The 21394-nt window shown below is 38.5% G+C and overlaps 1 protein-coding gene and 1 long non-coding RNA gene across 4 annotated transcripts; one reads left to right on the forward strand and one right to left on the reverse strand.

The window, feature by feature from the left end:
• Window positions 1–1105: 1105 nt before the first annotated feature.
• LOC121531896 (COUP transcription factor 2) lies at window positions 1106–8309 on the reverse strand. Of its 2 annotated transcripts, none has more exons than XM_041837438.2 (3): window positions 7086–8309; window positions 5548–6093; window positions 1106–3412 (listed from the first exon to the last, which is right to left on the reverse strand). In XM_041837438.2, exons 1-3 carry the CDS (start codon window positions 7528–7530, stop codon window positions 3138–3140), a joined length of 1266 nt encoding a protein of 421 aa, XP_041693372.1. In that variant the 5' UTR covers window positions 7531–8309; the 3' UTR covers window positions 1106–3137. The 2 variants fall into 2 exon arrangements, with proteins under 2 accessions (XP_041693372.1, XP_041693373.1); XM_041837439.2 differs by having other exon boundaries at window positions 5548–6075; window positions 7086–8308.
• Window positions 8310–10124: 1815 nt separating this feature from the next.
• On the forward strand, window positions 10125–18743 carry LOC121531897. 2 transcript variants are annotated; one of them, XR_005994212.1, is made up of 3 exons: window positions 10125–10238; window positions 15397–15476; window positions 16688–18743. It is a non-coding gene; the product is annotated as an uncharacterized LOC121531897 (long non-coding RNA). The 2 variants fall into 2 exon arrangements; XR_005994211.1 differs by lacking the exon at window positions 10125–10238 and adding an exon at window positions 10249–10450.
• The last annotated feature ends 2651 nt before the right edge of the window (window positions 18744–21394 follow it).

A 21394-nucleotide genomic window follows, 5' to 3' on the forward strand; every position in this document is an offset into this window, starting at 1 on the left:
TGTTTAATTCTATCTTGGAGACAACAATTCATAATTCACGATTTTGCAACATACTCAGTGTTGGTTAGGCCTACTAATCACGGTAGCAATAGTTGAATACCTCCAATCGTTTTATTGAGGCTCTGGGTCTCGGTGAAGGGGGTCTATTTCTTAAGCAATGTGGTTTCTATTATGGAACACTGCTTTGCTCCGGGGAGCCGTAGCATGCGTCGGATTGCAAGACGCCATATTGACTCAACTAATAGGACATCGAGTTAAAGTGCGCTTTAAGGCTGGTGGATTGCACGCTTGATCTCTCTTTACAGACAACACAAATGTCAACTAATACGCAACCAGAGAGGTAGAGGTGGTACTTAGTTGGGTAAAATCAAGCAACTGATAGCCTATGTATTGTCTGCTGCTTCCGGTGAAAACATAGGGTAGCCTATACATATAGTTACTCAGACATATTTTTAAGGTCCACTGTGGCATTTTATTTACGATCTCAAGTCAGGCATGCCAGTACCTGCAGGGTTGCCTTATTCGTCGAGATGTATGAAAAAAATTATGAAAAATGTATGCACTCACTAACTGTAAGTCGCTCTGGATAAGAACGTCTGCTAAATGACTAAAATGTAAAAATGTAATGTTATAAGTTTACAAAAGGAATGCGATATAACATGCTAAAGCGCCAAAGGCTATGTACAAATATAAAGAAACCTACATACGAACAGTCCTCTCATCTGCAATGGTACACATAGGCCAACTTCACTTCAATTTGTGACGCAAACAATTGGTCATACCCAATAGTCTCTCTCTCTCGCTCCCCCCCCCCCCCCCTCTCTCTCTCTCTCTCTCTCTCACGCACACACGATTTTGACTGATTAGTAATAAGAAAACATGAAAAAACGTTTTTTTTTTCAAATTCATAAATTATAATTTAATACCAAGAACAAATTTACAGCAGAATGCTTGTTTACAATAAGCTAACACAAACAAACAAGAATTGTGTTCAACTATAAACTTCCACACACACTCACATATATCACTTGCAATTAATAATCATAATAATCATAATCATTAAAAAAAAAGTATCTATACGTTATCAATACCCTGCAGTCATATATTTTTATATATTTATATAAAAACGTGGGTCAGTTTAAACTGTTCATAATTACAATCATGTATCATTCTCTGGTCCATATGTGGCATGGAAACAGCCAAAGAGCACTGTTCAATCAACTACACCAATATGATCCCTTTTTATCCAACCACAACATGGTGTTTTGTGTGTTGAAGAAAAGCCCCAAAAACAAGGACAATTTTTTTCCACTCACTCTCTCACACACAAACACACACATGCGCGCACACACACACGCACGCACGTACACACACTCACACACACACACACACACACACACAAGGCATCTGTCACAGACCAAAGGAGCAGAACACTAAGTCAAAATAGCTTTCCAGACCAGCTCACCCTGTTTAGTCTTAGCCTATTGTTGAACATTTTGTTTCTTTTTTAAATACAAGGGCTAGTGTACTGAATGCACAGATTATATCTATACAGTCAAAAACATTTACATTTATATATATCAAAGGTAAAATAGGTTAGCGACCTGTGGCCATGCATTCACAGTCTAAATACATGAAAAAGAAAACATTTTTGTCTTAATATGTATATACATTACAAACATAACTTTCAGTGCTACTAGCTATGTCTGCCACTGAATTGAAGACGTTGTATTACCGAAAAAATAGCAAACACAGTTTTTCTTAATCACATACTTTGTATAAAGGAAAACTCATTGAAATGAATTGACCTATATTTACAACAATACTGCCTCTAATTAATGTTTTTCAAGTGAAATACACAAGCATAAGACTGAAGTTTCAAATCTAATAGTGTTCCCAATGTTCTATACTGAAACAACGTTTTGATAAGAAATTACTTCGCGCTTTTCAGGCACTTAATGCTTGAAGTGTATAGAGGGTGACATTTCAGGGATGTCATAATAATACTGCTATTAAACACTATTTCAGCTGTACTTAAAGGTATATGACCCTTGACCTTTCCAATTTCAAAATAATATATCATATGGCTAGATGTTTTCATTGATGTTTAGGCCTACATTTCAAGACACAATGTTATATGCATTACCTGCCTAAATGAACATAATAAGACATCTGCATCTACGTTTACAAGCCACAATCACCCTTCAATAGCTAGGCTTTATACATGTTTTGAACTGTCTTTAAATTGATGCAAAACATTTCGAACTGGGTGCATGTGGGGATGCTCAAAGTTGAAATGGGTTCATAAAGCATAGCCTACATACTGGTAACCGATCTCACACACTGTTCAGCAATAGCTGTTTTGCCTTGAATCTTCTATGAAACGGTAAGAGCTGATGTGGTTCGACTGGCTCAACTAAGCAGTGACAAAACAGGGCAACCCTGGAACATAACGTCTATACTCAATTGGAAAGATAAATGATTTAGCTGGGTCAGAAAGTTGAACCTGAACTCCGAAAAAACACCCTTGTCCAGTTTATTGTGTGTCATTTTAAGAGTAAGTGCGTTTGCAGCATTAAGCATGTAGTTATAAGCATTTTCCTATATTGCTGTGGATTTAGTTTTAATTCTTGAAGAACATTTTACATTACTTAACTGTTTCAAAAGAAGTCATGGTTTTAGAAAATAACACCACTTGTACTACAGAATCACATAGGCCGGTTTGGAACCAGAAAGGAGGAACAAAAGAAAGTACAAAAAACAGCTAGATACATGGACACAGGACAAGTAATTTGGAAAAAGAAAACGTACTTTTTATTTTCTCCTAAATTTTCCCAAATGTTCATTTTAAATGCACTTTATAGTTTCCATTTTCCTTTTGAGGATTACCAAAATCCTTTTCCTTATTTTTTTTCGTTTTCTTTTTTCTTAAAAATGGATAAGAAGCAAGTTGTTCCGAATGACACTGGGAGCTTTTATCTGCATTTTGAAAGTTCGCTGAATGTCTCAATTTTAAAATTCACAGTCATTTACAACAATGTCTTTCTTTGTGAAAGCAAGCTCTTGTAACAGCCGTTTTCCTTCAACAAAAGAAGCGCTAACCATTGTAGTCTTACCCCTTTGTTCATTCCTTCTGTTTACTGAATTGACATGTAGGGCCAGTTAAAACTGCTCCCCGAAAGCAACATATCCCTGATGAGGGTTTCAATTGGGGTTTTACCTACCAATCGGACGAAAAACAATTGCTCTATGACGGATGAAGAGACTGTGCGCAGCGAAGGCAAACGAAGTAACAACTTCCCAAATCGTGTAGGCTGGTTGGGATACTGGCTCCGAACATATTCCTCCAGGGCGCACTGTGACTTCTCTTGCAAACTTTCCACATGGGCCACATCTGAGAGGCCACAAGCATCTGAAAAATAAGCAAATTAACTCAAAATTCAACACACATTTATGACAGAACACTAATAGAAATGCATAAGATCCCTCTCGTTGGCAATACGGTATATTACGTGACAGGTGCGCTTAAAAATATTTTGTAATTTAGGCTGTTTGTAAATTTAAAGAAAACATCCCCCTTTTCCGGTGTTAAATTTGGTCGCTGAGGTGTGCTTGTAGCCTATAACATAACATAACCTATTTCATGTTGATTAAACAATAAAAACCAATCAAACTGCATGTGATTACGTAGCCTATAATCAAACATTTAGTTTTTGATATCACTCTGTCAAATCAAACATAAGCAAGTCATGGCCACTAATATCACCATCATTATCATATTCAGTAGGCCTACATTGTTTTATTGTTAAAGAAGATACCCATCTGTTTGCGAACATAGGCTATATTTTGTTTAATTTACATTGAATGAACCACGTTTTCTTGAGAAACGGTCTTATAATCGTAGCCGTTTATGTCCTGCGCATAGGCCATTTATCAATAGCCTATATCATGTGGTTATTAATGTCACTGTAGCGCGGTGAATTAGAACAGGCAAAGTCATTATTTATTGCCTTATTTTTGGAAACTGTAGGCTATTGTTTAAAAGGAACTGGACAGGCACCCAACTTAATTACAAATGCTTACATTTAAATAGGAGTTTGGGTTAACACACACACACACACACCAACGCACGAACGCAGGCAGAGAGGGAAAGAGAGTTGTGACATGGTGACCTCTGTACTGCGTTTTGATTGGGCTTGAAGAAGGGCTAGAAACCGAAGCTACCCCTAACAGCGATTGTAATAACCAAGTCACCGTAATAACCAAGAAAAATGGCGGTCAATGATATGTAGCAGTGCAAACTCTACATATTCATTGAATACATAATTCCCGCAATAAAATGAAAATATATTGTTTAAACCGCCCAGGTATTTTTGTAGAATAGGCCAATAGCCTAGTTTGCAAAATGTTGGCTATATAAATTAATTCAATGGTGTATGCCTATTGTAAAAACAATTTATCAATTAGATTATTTATTGCTGAATTCTGCATGGTCCTCTGTAGCTCAATTGGTAGAGCATGGCGCTTGTAACGCCAGGGTAGTGGGTTCGATCCCCGGGACCACCCATACATAAAAATGTATGCACACATGACTGTAAGTCGCTTTGGATAAAAGCGTCTGCTAAATGGCATATTATTATTATATTATAGGTCTGTACTTTCAGAGACCTATGTAATGTAATCATATAGCAGGGAAGTCTAGGTCATGACCCAGTTCTGGAACAAGTCCATAAAATGCATTCGATCCCCAGATCTCCCAAACAGAACAGAGGGGAATTGAAAAGTATTTTCCCACAGTAACTGAAATATCTGTCGTGTGGTCAGGCTAAATGTGGTAGAAAGGCAAATAGTTGTTATTTTATTATCAAATCGTCAATAAGATAAGCTATTCCATACAATTTCTGGCCCTCCCTGGCGGGAATAGGCTACGTTGTATGCAGTGTTTTAACAAATGGAGCATTAGGCCCGTCTTTCCTTTTCTATACCCCTCCCCCTTAGAGCGTGACATCATTAATATCTGTCAATGCATTATAAATACAAACAAGTGATTCCACATAGGCTATACAATATATCTTAAAGGTAAGCAAATTATTCTCAAAGTGTAATTTCAATAAAATATCGACAGTTTGTTTGTGATGGCATTTCTTCACTGAAATACTAGTTTAGTGACTTTTATGATGTGGGTCAAAGTTATCTTTTAGAGCAGCCTATTTTGGGGACAGCGTATACACAGGATGTACATTTAATCAAGTGTGTAGCTATGCCTGACCAATCAGTAAAGGTAAATGATGGGCCATTTTATGACTAATGCCCAACAGTGCATTGATATAGGCTTACAGGCAGTTAGTTGATAGCTTATATGCTTTTTTTCTCTATGGGATTTTAGGACAGGCCAGGCGTTTGAAAACTTTGCACTGTTTATATATTTAATTGCATGCCTAGCCTAGCATTGTTTTCAAACGGGGAAAGTTCAAGCACACGTGACCTAAACACATTCTCACACTGCATAACTGGAAATGTAATATTCTGTTGCAATTTTGAGTTTACCTGATGTGAAGAGCACAATTGCCTTTAAGCAGCTGTATTCAGCAGAGTCAACGTGCAAAGCTTTCAGCTTTTCCACTTGTTCTTGGAAGATCCTAATGTGGTCCATAAATGCGACCACTCTGTCTGCAGACATGGGGGAGGCATGTAGGCCAGCCGCCGCCAGAAGAGGAGCCACATGGAGAGGCATGGAGCACTGTGCGGCATTGAGCACAAATAACTCACTCCAGGTCAACCGCAGAAGCGCCACCTGGTCAGTAATCTGAAGGTCTGGAAAGAAGGGGATATTCCTGGCCCACTCCACGGCGCTGAACAGCATCCTGGCCGCCAGTTCACATATGTTTTCGATGCCCATGATGTTGTTGGGTTGCATGCATTGACTGCCATACCGGGACGTTGGGTAGGGCTCCGCTCTCAGCAGTAGAGAGATATATCCGGATAAGTAGGAATGGCAATGCAGTGGGTCCCCATTTGTCAAGGCGAACTGACCATGGTGTGGCTGTGTGGGTGGCATCCGTCCCCGTTGCACCGCTGCAGTAAAAAGAGAAACTGCAGATATTGATGCCTGAATTCTACACATCAAGAGACATGTAACCCTCCTGACCAGGAGGCTTGCCAAATATTGTTACACTATAGCAGTTCGTGGAATACACATGCTGAATACGAGTTTAGACATTGCTTTTGCTATCCAATTGCTATGATGAAATCTATAGATCCAACATTATAAACAAAAACAATAAGCCTACATAGGTTACAACAATTATAGCCTAATAAAATGTAGGCTATGCAAACAATGACTGTTAATTACTGTAGAGATCGATACAAGCATATTGCCCGGAAAAGTCATGATTATCTATGAAACATTTTAGAAGTACAAATCTGGGTTTAACGTTCTAATTTTGTTGTTGGACTACAACAACAACATGAGCTAACTGAATAGAAGCACAAAGGCAAGGCGGTTCTTGCATATTGTAACCCTTAACCTACTTAGCAATCTATTCGGCTAATTTTATATTGACTACTATTTTCGACTGATCATTGAATAGAACAATTCTAAAGATACACATATGGCCTTTTCTATGTACAGCTCCGTTTTTTGGTCGAGATTAACACGACACGTAATGTGTGGGATCTAAACACGCTGTCTCTTCACTCCACACTCGCCATAATAGCGCCGTAGCCTATATGTGCTTGTATTCAAATACAGATGCATATCCATTTTGTCTCTTCCAAGAGGACGGTTCAGCTCTAATAATCTACATCCAAACTCGTATGACTATTGTTTCTGAAGGCCACATTATTAATAGGGAGCTTAAGAAATATAACTCTTTATCGAACGCGAAAAGGGAGGTTTGTTACGCTAGGTCTACAGCACTAAATGCAGGCGGCTCCATTGCGTGCTTCGGCCGCGCAGCCTTGGGAAGAAGAGTCCGGGAGAGAATATGGGGGACGGCCACACATACAATTATTAATTAAGATAATTAATTCAGCGCACGACATACAGGACAAATATATCAATAAGAAAATAAAAATTCCAATACCTTCCCGTCTCATGCCAACTTTCAGGCATTTTTTGAGGCGGCAGTACTGACACTGATTGCGATGGTGCTGGTCAATGGGACAATTCCTGTTGGCACGGCATGTGTAACTGAGGTTCCTTCGTACGCTCCGTTTGAAGAAGCTTTTGCACCCCTCGCAAGTAAATTGGCCATAGTGTTTACCACTAGATTTATCCCCGCAAACCACGCATTCTATGTGCTGTGGCTGCTGTTTCTCCGACTGCGTCGTCTGGTTTGTCGGCGTAGACTGTACAGTGTTGTTCGGGGGTCCTTGGACTGGTGTCTGGGGGGTCGGAGGGGCGACCTGAGAGCCTGACAGATTCAACTGAGGGGTCGGAAGGGATAGTCCTCCTTGAGATTGCGAAGAAAGGGTACCTTGGGTCTCAGCCACATCGTCCTGGGAGTCTCTCCACACTACCATTGCCATATCTATCAGTCAACGTAAGGAAACTTTTTGTCTGCCGTTTTTGGTTTCGCGGTGCTTGTTCTCTCAAAAGAATGCAGCACGCTGTAATCAAAATGAATAGTCAAATAAATAAATAAATGCCAAAAGCCTACTGTTGTCGATTGTCCGTTGAATCTGGCTAAAATGTCAAATTGTATTGCTGTTATAGACGACGCTAAGCACACGTTTTAAAACTGATGTGATGGCGAGCTGAATCGCAGCATTGCGCTTAGAGGCCAAGTCCAGGGGCGCTTGCAGTCAGCCATTCAGGAGACTCGTAAGGGAGAAAAAAAAAGAGCAAATGATTGCGATAATGAAATGAGGTAGCCTATTCAAGAAACGGAGCAGTAAGTTGAACGTATAGACGACGTGACAGCAGCATAAAACACACAATTGATGTAGGCTACACACTAGCAGCAGAGCGCTATCAAGTTCCAGCTCAAGTCATGAAGAAAATCATCAACTGGTAAAAAAAATATTGCTGCTTCTCCCTTTTCTTGTGAGGTGGTGCGAGCAGCAGCGCGCAGCTGAAGCCAATGCTATGAAGTCAACTCTCCGACAAGCAAGTGATAATAAAACAAAAAGATCACAACTTATAGAACCTCCTTCATGCACGGAAAAATAATATGAAAAAGAACAGAGAATCAAAGTGATCAAATATGTTAAAAAGGGTGAGGTTAGGAAGTGATTGCGAATTGTAGGAGCTGGGCTAGCAGAATGTTTTCTCTCTGATCAGCTCACTGAGCTCTCTATATAGTGAACTTTGACACGACTGCTGCAACTTAGCACACGTTACCATGGAGATGAGCTGCCATATAAGGAAAGTGACTGTGTTTGACTGGTCAGAGCTCACGGACCTCCCCCTGAACCCCATTGGCTAGTCGGCACTTGTGCTACTTGGTGCCTTGCCAAAGCAAGGATAGGTGTCGAGAAGATGCTTGGTCCTAAAAGGAGACGATTTAGAGGAGAGGACCATGCTTCCAATTCACAGATTTTCATGAAATACACATATAAAGTTCTAAATGTTCAATGATTACGTTCTCTGACCACATACTGTTTCTTGCTATGTATTTGTAAGTTACTGAGTAGCCTAAGTGAGTGGGTTGCCTGAAATGTAATAGTCTGAGAGATGTGAGGATGGCATTTTTGCGTCTGATATATGTCTGATATTGCGTCTGATATAGCCTATGTCTGATATATATCAGACGCCAAAATACCATCCTCACCTCTCTCAAATACCATCCTCACCTCTCTCAGCTGTAGCCTATATATTGTGTCTGATAAATGCTTTCATGAGATGCAGTAGCATATAGTGCTCCTGCATTTAACTCAAACTTCCGACTCTAGCCTACCATTACATTAGATATAGCAGAATGCAGTAGAAGTAGCCTATCAGAAGTTGAAATTAACCATTATTATAGGTTATGGCTTTGTACAAAACAAATTATAAACAATTACAGCATACATTTGAATGCAGGATATGCATCTGTAAGTGAAAATGATTGTTAGACCTTGTTTGTTGAAAATTGTAAGTCCTCTCGTTGCAACACATTTGTCTATATGTTACATAGGCTTTCTAAATCGTATGTCCGGAGACTCATCTATCGTGAGCTGTATGAAAGGTGCTATACAAATAAAGTTATGACTATTATTATTATTTGATTAGGCTGATTAGGGCATATTATCAGACAACTTAGCCTATGTTCATTCACATTGTTGGGATGGTCAATTTTCGTACAATATAATATAGGCTACACCATCTTATTTCCGAACAGGCTACATCACGGTTTCTTTCTATCAACTCACGCAAATGCCTATTAGTAGACTATTTCTGACTAACATTATAGTTTTTGATACTTCTGGTTATGATGATTATGAATACGTGTAGGCTACACATTTGCAAGTATATGATAAAATAACTTTTACATAGAGTTACAGTAAAGGAAACCCAAGCATGAGGGCTTTTAATCACTAGTCTATAAAATACTTTAGGTAGCCTTAGTGTCTAAGATGCAGAGACCACAACACAATGCTTTGCCAATGACATAGGCTATCCTATATGAGAGTTGGGAACTCTCTCAATTTAGAAAAGCCAGAGCTATGATGAACTATTGTTTTATTTATTGGTTCATGATTCTAGGCTATAACAACATTAATGGACTGTATTGAAAGTTGATAAACTATATCATGGTAGCATAGGTCTTAATTAAAATGTTCTGACACAAAAATAAAAACACAAGGCACTTTAATTATATGTATATCCTAATCTACAATTTGTACATATGTCACAAAGGCCTGAGTGAATGGTGTTTCATTTGAAGACAAAGCATGTCTATGAAGTATATAGCCTAAAGTGGCTCCTATGTGCTCCTAGAAGTTTCTAGTCTGAGCATTTATAGCTGGTACTTTCAAAATGTCAAAGTTTGGTCCTGTGAAAAATGTACACAGCTAAATCAGAGCATATGCTGTCAATGGGGGAAAATACAGCAGACAGGATCTATTACAGTATCTGAGTGCCCCCTAGCGTATGGATCGTTTCTGCCTCAAATCACGATTCAATTCGGAGGAGCCTTCCGACATGGAAACTGCCTCCGTCTCTCGTCTCTCACAGTGACCAAAGTAACGTGCGCCCATTTCAAACTGATTAATGTTTTAGAAAATGTCTTCGAATTGACTTGGACGTCATCGAGGTATGCCTGTTTCGCCTCTTCATAGACATAGCCTGAGCTCCGTAGGCACAGGGATGTTTTGTATTTTGCTTTTAATCATTGATTGATATAGGCTAATAATTGGTCTTGAGCGTAACACTTTCATTCTAAAGCAAACTGTATGGCCTAAATAATATCACCGTCTGCAGTTTATTGTATTGTTTTATTGTGGATTATACTTGACCACTCCATTGGTGAGTATGAACATTTTGGCATGTTTGTTTCATTAATGAAATGTTTGAATGTGAAAACATGCTTGGCAATAGGTAATTGTCTCGGTAGTAAATTAAACGACTATCAAAATGGATACATCAAAAAGCTGTTTAGTCATAAAACACAACATTTTTAACATAAAAAATCACAAAAACATAATGAACCTTACCAATGCGCAGGCATAAAGATACAAGGACGCATAACAGGCTAATTATTGTCTAATTAAATATTAATTGCAATACATATTGAGCAGAAACACATTATGTATACACCTAAACCCACCTATATGTGTTTCATAAAATAGATTGTGAGATTATTGTAGACAATAATGCAAAGGCTATTCTCACAAACGTACCAAATGCATAGGTCGATTCGTCCGCAGCGTGATGCATCTTCTCTCTTATCAGAATATACTAGTCTTCTCTTTCTTTTCGATATAATGTCGAGAATAGACAGGAAAGGTGTCCTTTCCACCAGACGGAATGAAACACAAAAATACTTGAGTTTATTTGAAGAAGAATAAGCAAAAAACTTAAGACTAAAAAACGATTAATCACAGTCACTCAATTGTTAAATTTATGTGCTGAACTTAAACCTTGTAATGTACATTGGCTTGTCTTCATGACATAAGTAGCGGTTGTTATGGCTGTCTTTAAAAACGACAAAAGTAAAACAGCAAGAAAATGCTCCTGCGCGTCTTTTTCTGTCCTACAGTAGGCTAGGCTATGGGTAAAAACGCGCCTGTATGCCGCTGCTTTTTGTGGGCTGGATGGGAGGGGTGAAGTCAGACTACATATAGTCAGACACCTGTCTGTTTGTATTGAAACTAGGGATGATTTTATACATTATCGCTTCATTTATGTTAGAATCATTCATGTAAATCAATTTGACACCAATATACTATGAATCGAACGAGCTGACATAAGTGGATAACCACAACTTGTAAAATGTTATATAGCAAAACGGCAATGAAATCATTAAACACATATGTTGAAAGCTAACTTAATTAATTAATTGAAACATGAATTAATATCAGTTTTAGATGGCAGATGCAGTAACAACAAAAACTATTATTATTATGTTTATTATTAGGCTATCATTATTATTACAGCAATGATACTGGTAATAATTGCAATTATTGGTAGACCAATTATTGCAGTTTTAATATTATGACTATTATTATTTTTGTTGTGGTTGACAAAACACTAACTGTTGTTAGTGAACAGGGGAAGGAGAGGATTGCTTTCAGATAGGCACATTTCAATTGACAGATATAGCTTCTCTGATAGTAGGTTCTCATCCTCATATGTCTACAAACATACTTCCACTAACACACAGAGAGAAAGACAGGGAGGGGAGTGGGAGAAAAGGTGGGAAGAGTGAGATGAGACATGACCTCTACTGAGAGAGAGAGAGAGAGAGAGAGAGAGCGAGAGAGAGAGCGAGAGAGAGAGAGGGATGGTTGTAGATACGCAGTTTTTGATCCTAAAACTGTGAAGTTTACATTTTCATATGGCCTTATGTGCCCTCCACAGATTCATATTTAAACCGTTACTTTTGTAAATGAGCCACGATAGGCCTATAGGCTCATGTCTGGACAACGAAAGCTGTAAAGAAATACAACTATTGGGCCAACATTCTATGGGATGTTTTGGCAGTTGAAAATTAGGCTAATAAAATATTTGTCCTATACTTTTTCACATTCTCTGGATAAACGCAGGCCCTATGTCTATGAAGAATCAATGATAGAGTTACAAAAGGCATTTCCTCTGTGCTGGTGCACTTCTTGGGTAAAATGCTCTCCTCAAGACAGAATCTCAAAGCATAGGGGCACAGGAAGCCTCTATACACAATAGAGCACCTACATCGATTAGGAGGAGACTAGGATGTCGCTGACTCGCCACACTAAATAGTTACTGATCACACACAAATTGCAGGATCTTTAACGATTTTTCATGCTCATTGCACGGAAAAGCAGTAAATCACTTTATTATTGTTTGTAAAGCAAAGTGCGCACAGATGAGCGCAGTTCGATAGACAGTGAATGGCCGAGTCAGTGGTTGAGATTCATGGTCATGCTTTGAAAAAGCTTCCACTCGTGTAACAGGTTAAACTAACAAATGAAACAACAGTACACCTTTTGTTCACTAAAATCATGTGTAGTCAACAAATGAATTGACAGAAATTTTGAAAAATGTGTAGCCTATAGACCTACTTGTTGACGGAGCTGCACTCAAACACGAGAATATATGTATTACCTCCTGAATTAACTATATTTGATAGAAAAGGGGAATATATTCTGAATAATAATGTAGGTTTTAAGGAGTCGGTAATACTGGAATAGTGGGATCAGGCAGGGGCAGGTGAGCCTCCTTGCATTGGGGAGAGGCGGCAAGACAAGGATGAAAGTTCACTTTAATCTTATCTCTGCCTTCAGCAAGTCCTTCAAGCGGGAGACAGAGGGATACTGACCTAAAGGTCTCTGAGATCCCGGCCTGATTAACCCCTCCAGACCCGACTGGGTGCAAAGGTTAACCAGGCTAATCAAGTTGAAGAGGCTGATTGAATTAGATGAGGAGGAGTCAAGGAGGAAACAACTGTCCTTCCCAAAAAAAGTCAGAGGCCAACCACTGGCAACACTTTAGTCTGTGTGAATCTCACTCTTTAACCTATAGGCCTATCAGCAATCCATAAAGTTGAATAAACAAATGTCCAGTTGAATCTACACAACAATTCTGCTAGAGGTGAAGAATTTGAGTGGAAGTAATTCATTAAAGTATATGCATAGTCATAGCTGTGTATTAAGGAAACAAGTCATATTTTTTGAAGATAGTGGAGTTGCTTATGTTCTTTTAACCTAATTTCTGAGCATACTAGCTCCTAGTGTAATGAACTGTGTTCTAATGTAATTTGTCCTGGGATATAACTTGTATTTTTCCCTCAGCCCTCATTTGCCTCCTACAGAATTGACATTGATTCAATGGCTCTCTTCAATGAAACAGTTTGACAGGTGGACAGACAGCACTCACAAATGAGCTCTAGTAATCTGTGACAGGGTAGGAGCTCTAGTGGCCCTGCCCTTTATTGGTCTTCCTTCTTGAGTGACATGTCAACTGTCCTTAAAAACAAACATGTATATTTCTCAACTTTCTCTTAAAAAACATAGTCATGCGGTCTCACATATGATTCTAATAATAATGTTTATAATGGACCATTCAAGTGAGATGTTATGGTCATATTCATGTTTCTCAGACTCATCTTCAGAATATTAACTTTGTAGATACATTCGTACATGAAAACATTAAACATGAAGTCCTGAAGCTTTTGCCATACGTAGAGTGCAGCATGAGAGCACATTTTTCTGTGAGGAACGGCTCTGCCTCCGTCTCCATAATTCCCAAAGCAACAGAGTTGTCTTAATGCTGAAGGTAATGTTATTGAAAAATTACACCATATTTGTTTTTAATTTGGTTTTAACTGTATTATAGGCTTTTGAATAGTTACAAAGACTAGAGGAAATACTTTCAGGGATTCTTAGTGTGACTTTTACATACATACTGTAAAACTTGATGCTACTGTAGTACTTTAAGGTAAAGTTTGTCAATAGTATCAAACTATTATAATCTATACAAATTAGGTTGCAGTGTCTCATAATGCTATGTGACTTCATTATTCATTGAAATGTTACACTTATTTATTATGCATATTTGAGATACAAAATCTACTTGCAGTGTTATTATATAAGTCAGGGTTTTTACCATTTGTAAATGTTTTTCTACATTAAGCATGAAGGGATTACAAATTATAATTTGGATTACATTGATTATGAATATGTGTACTTTGTTGAGGCACTTTGTGTGTATAGCAATGTTGTATCTACACAAACATCTTAAACATGACTGATCTCATGAATTCAGCATTAAAGCAGTGTTTACTACATTTAATAAATAGTTTGTTTTTGAATATCCATTGTTTAATAGTCAGCAGATTATTTGTCCATCTTTAATAAAACAAATCAGATTAAAGTAGAATCTTCTGTTGCTTTTAGGTGAAAGAGGAGATTGTGGGTAAAACACATGCCAAAATGGCAAAGAACTGGGCAAAATGAAAGGTAAATAACATAGGAGGCTACATGGGCCCCTGAAAGACAGCATTCGTCGACGTTGTAAGAAATCAGAACACGTAGTGGCTTAACATTACATTTGAGGCATGGTTAAATCTCCTTTGGGGTAAGGGAGTGTAATTGAAAATAAAAATAAAGTTGTAGCATATAATATAATGAATGGGGAAAATGTCAACCACTTAGTGTGTTAACCACGAGCAGCACACACACACACACACACACAGGTATGTGATGTTTTGCATAACACATTCTTAATCAATGAACAAGTACTGTATATCACTCATTATTGACTCTGAAGTAATAAATTACAGGTTTTAAAGGCCTGCTCAATAAACTGTGTGTGTAGAGTACAGTATATGTGTATGATTGTGTGTGTGTGTGGGGGGTGTTTATGGAGTTCATTCAGCAGTGTAGATTACTCTCTTTGCCCTCTGTGTCTGTTTGCCCTGAGGGCCAATCTAAGAAGGCAGCAGATTCAAGATAGCTCACAGAGTTCGATTTGCCAATGATGGATTACAGTGTCAATTTAAACAGCAAAGGATTCATTTGTTTCAATGATCTCTCTTTAGGCGGACTGCCAGGGTGCTTTCTCTCCCATCCACTACATTTCCTATAAATATTGGGTTTAGTTGCAATCATGATGATTATGATGTATATAGCCAGGAAAAGAGTTAACCTGTTCCAGTGTTGTTATGGTCTTTGGAAGCCAACAACCAGCTATGCTCTTTGTCCATGCCACGACCATGCTGCTATTACTGTGTAATAATAATATCTGAATGTTTCTTCAAATTTTTTTGCTTCCAGCACTGCTGCACCATACAGTGGTGACCTCCAGTTGACAGATCTGCTCCTGGCTTTCCTGAGTATCAGACTGCTGAGACATGGTAGGGATGTGGCCACCTATTGAAATGTGATGGTGAAGATTAAAATCATTTGTCAGTGTTGGGAAAGGGTGCTTTGGTGTACGTTCACTTTATGCCAAAAGAGATGAATTGAAGTAATTTTTTAATTTGAAGGCCCAATGTGGCCATTGACTAAACTATTGACTAAACTAAAATCAATTCTGAAAATCAGGTTCATTGATGAACCTCACAGAATAATTCTACATGACCTGGTGTAAATAACATACATTTGATGACCTTTTGCAAAACTATATCACAGATAATGGATTATGATGTAAAAATGTGTAAAAGCATTATAAATTACTTTATTGCAGATATTATGTTTCCATGTTTAAACAGAATGTATAGATTTACACCAATACTAATGAATAATGCTATCTTTAAATTGTAGATCACAAATTTAAGACATTAATAAAAACTACAAAGTAACTTGATTCTCATTCTCATGACTGTCGTGAAGGCTAGATGAAATTAGCTACATTAGCAAACAATGAGAAATTGCTTCTTTTGTCATGACTTGCATGCTTTATGTTTATCTTTAACGTGAAACAATAGTGTACAATCCTTTAAAAAATGGTTTGTGCAAAGCTTAAAATTGATATTTATTACACAGCTGAAACAGACATTTTTATAACATACAATTGCAAGTTTCCATTTGGAAGCAAATGTGGAGCACATACAAAAAATACAATATTTTCCAAGCATTAACCCTCTCTCGCTGCGTTCAACGTCTGAGTCTGGACTTAATCATGGGCCATTGGACTAAACTCAAGTTATTAGGACATATAAATATTTTCGGAAGTAATCAAAGAGTAAGGGCAGGAGAGAGATTGATTTGGCTTATGGATTGTACTCTAATTGGAAGCAGGTTGTTTTCTAATGAGGACCGCTTGGAGACATGGACTGAGATTTGGTTCGTCCTGTCCCTGGACAGTCTTCTAACAGGTTTTAATTGTATATACCTGTCTGCCTTTTACCTTTTTCCTACCAAGGCTACACTCGTGAGTTATACCTAGTTTGGTAGATTTGACCTTTCATAATTTAAACTGTACACAACTTTCCAGAATCCAAAAACAATACATTATTGTATCAATGGGCAATTGAGGTAACTGGTCTTGCATGTAAATAGACCTAACATTTCAGTCATGACACTGTAAAATGCTCCCCTTCACCTTTTGCTACTTTCCTTCCAGAAGAAGACCTGCTGACTCAGGATCCACCTCATCACAGAGGTTCCCCTTTGGCCTTCAGCTCATCAATTCAATTAATATGTTAATTTCAATAAAGCCCAAATTGAAAATTATCCTTTAAAAGTAAGGCACTTTCCATTGAAAGAAGGGAAACCCCACATTTGTGTGGTTGAGCCATGAATCATCATACTGCATGTGTGGCGATTGCATTTAGAGAGTGATCAGAGACAGTACCAAAGACAGGAAACATCACACACTCGACACTAGATTTAATGTGTGCTGAGTTGTGATATTTACAACACTGCCATAAAGGCTCAGCTATGTTCAGGAAGCATGTGAAGTGTCTGCAATGAAAAAACATTGTCAAACAAGATTTGGGAACAATTACATAGACAGGTAGTGTACTGTTTATATGATCCCTCCAAAACAGAGCAGCTGCAGTAACCAGACCAGCAACAGGGCCATGCCCCATGTGACTACGTCTTTCATCTGTTTGAGAGGCCAGTAGTTTGTTTATCTTAGATCAGTTCTCACAATTTCTCATGCCTACACTGTACAACATTTCAACAATTGTACTTACATTGAGGCCAAATGTTTTGAACTTCAGATGAACAATTTGTCATTGCTTGTTGTTGGCTAGGGTAATCATTAGCTACCATGCTAGCAGCTTTGGCTATTACGTTTCATTGCTATTTTAGAAGTAACTACTGTAAGTTTCTCATTGCTAGCAATTTGAGCTAACATTAAGGGTAGTTTGAGACATCCAACTTTTTTGTTTGTGATGTGATATACTAAATAAATTGGACATGAATGAGTAGAATTTTGTATCCGGGACAAATAATGATTGTGACGGTATCAGCTATGCATGCCACAGAACTTTCCGCAACACAGTTGTTGGCAAAAATTATGGTTTAACACGTCATAAATATCACCTATAACAGTTGAAGTAGCAGAAATGTGGACAAAACTAGGATGAAGCTGGATATCTAAATAATTTACTGTACCAGGCATTGGAAAGGTAATAAATTGCATGTAACTAAAGATATGTAAATGTAAAGCTACAAAATAACAATCTTTTAAACTGTGTAGCCACCCTTGAAACTCCCACACATCTTGTTCTAAATGGTAGCTCTATCAATATAATCATCTGAATGAATCTGTTACACCATGACCCATCAGGCTTGGAATTATCCATTGAGGCTCTTCAGGCTAAACCAAAGTAGTGAATGACCAGGAAGACACCTTATTGTCTATACAACTCATCATATCAGTTTATGTACTGGCTAATCCTTCAGGTCATATGCTATTCTTGTTGTAACATTTGTTAATGTTAGCACCGCTGAACATATGAGTAGCAGCAGATTGCATAGCTTTTGTCCAAGCCATTTCCTTATTTTGCAAGAAATAATCCTTCATGCAAGTTATGTCTGAGGAGGCTTAAAAATATATATTTTCACAAGATCAGTAGACTGTTCAAGAGTGTTAACTAATACCACAACTAGACTTTCCTTTATGGATGAAACATTAGCAGAGCTCACTGCTGAGAAGGGTGTGGCTGTGGCTATATCCCTGGGAGAAGGGCATAGCTCCTGACAGAAAGGTAATGCTGTTGATACCCTCGTGTCTAGGTCTCAGCACTACCAGACCATGGACCTCTTGCTCCCCATTCATCCCTCTGTCAATTTGCAGATCATGCAAAGTCAAACACAAACTGCTGTGAGAAATGTCTAAATATTTTCCCCCATGTTTAATCCCTGGCTGAAAATACAAGTCAGGGTGGTTCCTCTAATGAAATCTCACTTTACATAATGAACACAGTGGAAGTCAGCATTCTCATCATCCTCATCAAAACAGCCCAATGACCTTATTATCAATTTTGACTTTGTCAGCTTCCTTTTTTAATGAACTTAGTGTCAATGACTAATGTAAACTAAGGTCATGAATAGGAATACCAACAGTACACAAATAGGATTCATTACAGGATTTGGGTCACACTGCTCATAGACTTAGGGCTCTATTCAATCCGCATCGCGGAAGTTCAGCTTTACAGCGTGAATGAAATTTAAAGGCAATGTTCCCGCCTTAGCGGCGACTGCATTCACGGTAAACGCTGCATCAATCGGAAATTACTTTTACATTTCTATTGCGGAATCTGTAACGCTTCAGCTTTACAGTTTGAATAGAGGCTGTTACTTTTTCAAAATGTAGAAATCAGGTCACGCTTGACAAATGTCTTTAAACAAAGATAAATGCTGACCTTTGTCAAGAACCATGTGTAGGCTACAATACCAATTCTGACATAGCAGTTGTATTCTGCAATTGTGTAAAAGTCATTGACCTGTAGCTGAACAAAGAAATATGAATAAACTTTGTACAGAATACCTGTGCAATGAGTCACCCTCATTGTTTCCATATTAGACCCCACTCACCCCTTCTTGCAAGCACATCCCCTCCAAAGGAATACTTGTGTTATGATTTGTTTACAATCACTCTATCCAATTCCACCTGCTGACAAGAGGTACCTCAGGGTACAGTGTTGTTACCTTTACTATTTGCTTACCCACAGCAGAACTCAGACACATTCTGGATATGAACAAATATCAGGTGTTCTCCATATATACAGCTAGAGTTATAGACTGAACCCTAGAAAGAGACAGCGATTTCAGATTTTGAAAAGGTCCCGAGAACAATTATATATACCTTCCTCTGCGCTCACCAAAACAATGAAAAACGATTGCCCAGCACTAGGAACAAACTCTTGATGCTCGGAGCTGGAGCGCAATGGCAGTTCACACAGATAACCACAAAAAAAGATGGTGATTTCGGTGTTTAAAAAAGGTCCCGAAAACATCAATATATGCCTTCCTCTGCGCTCACCAAAAAAATTCAGAATGAATTTGTGATGCTTGGAGCCTGAGCGCGCTGCTTAAACCACTGCACTACCCCAGTTCACAAAGCTCTAGCAAGCCACGGGCATACTGAGAATACGGATGATACCTGATGGTAATAGCGCATTGTTTTAAATTATTTTGTTTTAAGCCTTCCCCAAACCATAGCCCAGACCTTAACCACTCGGTATTAATACCTAAATTTAACCTTTTGAGTTTCTTCTGTTTTAACCCTGTAACCACGCAGAATTAATGCGTCAAAAATAGATGTTCATCCATCATACGTTGAATTTCGAAGGGAAACTATGAGATCTTGTTTAGAGTTAGGTATATATCTGGAGGGGATAATCTTATCTGGAGTCTCACTAAGTCATTCCTCTTTGTTGTAATGGCTGAGGTGTTGGATTGACAATCGCAGAGACCCAGGTTCGAGTCCAAGTAGGGCTACCACTGAATTAGCTACATTGTTGTCAGATGTGGGTTGGCGCTGCTGGGAGACCCATCGGTACGGGAGCGAGATACTTGTGCAAATGAAGCACAGGGAAGCACTTTGTGAAGGAAGGGCGTAGTGTAACAACCTTAGTACAACACCTATCGACTTTGTCAATTGTTGTACAAGATCTACCAACTTCGCCGGTTGTTCTACAACACCTACCAACTTCGCCAATTGTTGTTTGACAATATTTTCCACATCAATGTAGAAACCTCTCAGCACCTAGGAACAGGACAGCTCGTATAATAAAACTGTTACGTTTTGTTTGTGAGTCCTGTAAAAACAAATATTCCAGGCCTCAGCATTACTTACACAAGGCTGTTAAAAAGTTATTTGTCACTTTGGCACACTGCACCTACACAGTATTTGCCAGAAGCACCACCATCATCATAGGATCTACTTTGTTTCTTTGTGTTTCTTCAGTTTGCATTGTACATTGACTGTGCTGGTCATGAGCTGGTGTCAGCCAATGCTACAATGCAGGACAAAGCCCCAATAAACTATAACACCACTTCCTGTACGGCTCAAGGTGAAATAATAGCATAAACTATCAGACACTTCATTATAATATCGGTTTACATATCCAGGACACTAAAAAGTAGGGGCCATTTCATCAAGCTAATTGCCTGTTTGTAAGAGGGAGCAAACCTTTTCACAATCAGTCTATTATGGAGCCTGTTTCTTAATCACAAATAGAGCCTTTGTATCCCAGAGGGACTTGCATTCTAATGTATAATTGAACCAAAGACCAAAGCTATCAATCTTTCACAGACACTTTAGTAATTTTTTTCCTCCTTGATGTAATTGTGGTGACATACAGTAACAACAAACAACACAGGAAAAAGGCTGCTTTCACAGATCTGTGGAAAGGATGGTATTCCTTGTTTATTATGTACAGTGCTTGCATCGTAGAGTGGAACCAGATAACCTATAAATAATAGAGAGCAAGGTGTCAAGGCCTCTATATGACCAACTTTAAACTTTAAAAGGACAGGATCTTTGGTCTTTGGAATCCAAGAGCAGCAATCGCTCATCTAAGGATCTCTGAGGGAGAGAGAATGTTCTCTTTTGCATGGTCAGGATTAAGTAATTACGCTGTAATATGTGTGGTACCGCAAAAAACAACAACAATGTTATCGGGATTTTGGAGACCAGTGTCTGATGACATGAAAATGGCTGAGTTGACAACGTCAGACCTACAAGACCTGTAACTGCCCCCAGGGATTATTAAAGTCTCCATCAGTGTGCAGGAGGGCTTTGGTCACATTACTCACTGCAGTGTCACCGCCCCTGCACCATGCCTATGGTCCCCTTGATGCCTTTAATGAT

This window comes from Coregonus clupeaformis, chromosome 19 (assembly GCF_020615455.1).
Source record: "Coregonus clupeaformis isolate EN_2021a chromosome 19, ASM2061545v1, whole genome shotgun sequence".
Taxonomy (NCBI): domain Eukaryota; kingdom Metazoa; phylum Chordata; class Actinopteri; order Salmoniformes; family Salmonidae; genus Coregonus; species Coregonus clupeaformis.

Bases quoted from the DNA above. Each gene is read 5' to 3' on its own strand.
- LOC121531896 (XM_041837438.2), bottom strand. From the start codon at position 7,530: ATGGCAATGGTAGTGTGGAGAGACTCCCAGGACGATGTGGCTGAGACC. The intron at 6,094-7,085 runs GTATTGGAATTT...CAATATCTGCAG, and splicing joins AGTTGGCATGAGACGGGAAG to TTTCTCTTTTTACTGCAGCG. The intron at 3,413-5,547 runs GTAAACTCAAAA...CTTATTTTTCAG, and splicing joins AATTGTGCTCTTCACATCAG to ATGCTTGTGGCCTCTCAGAT.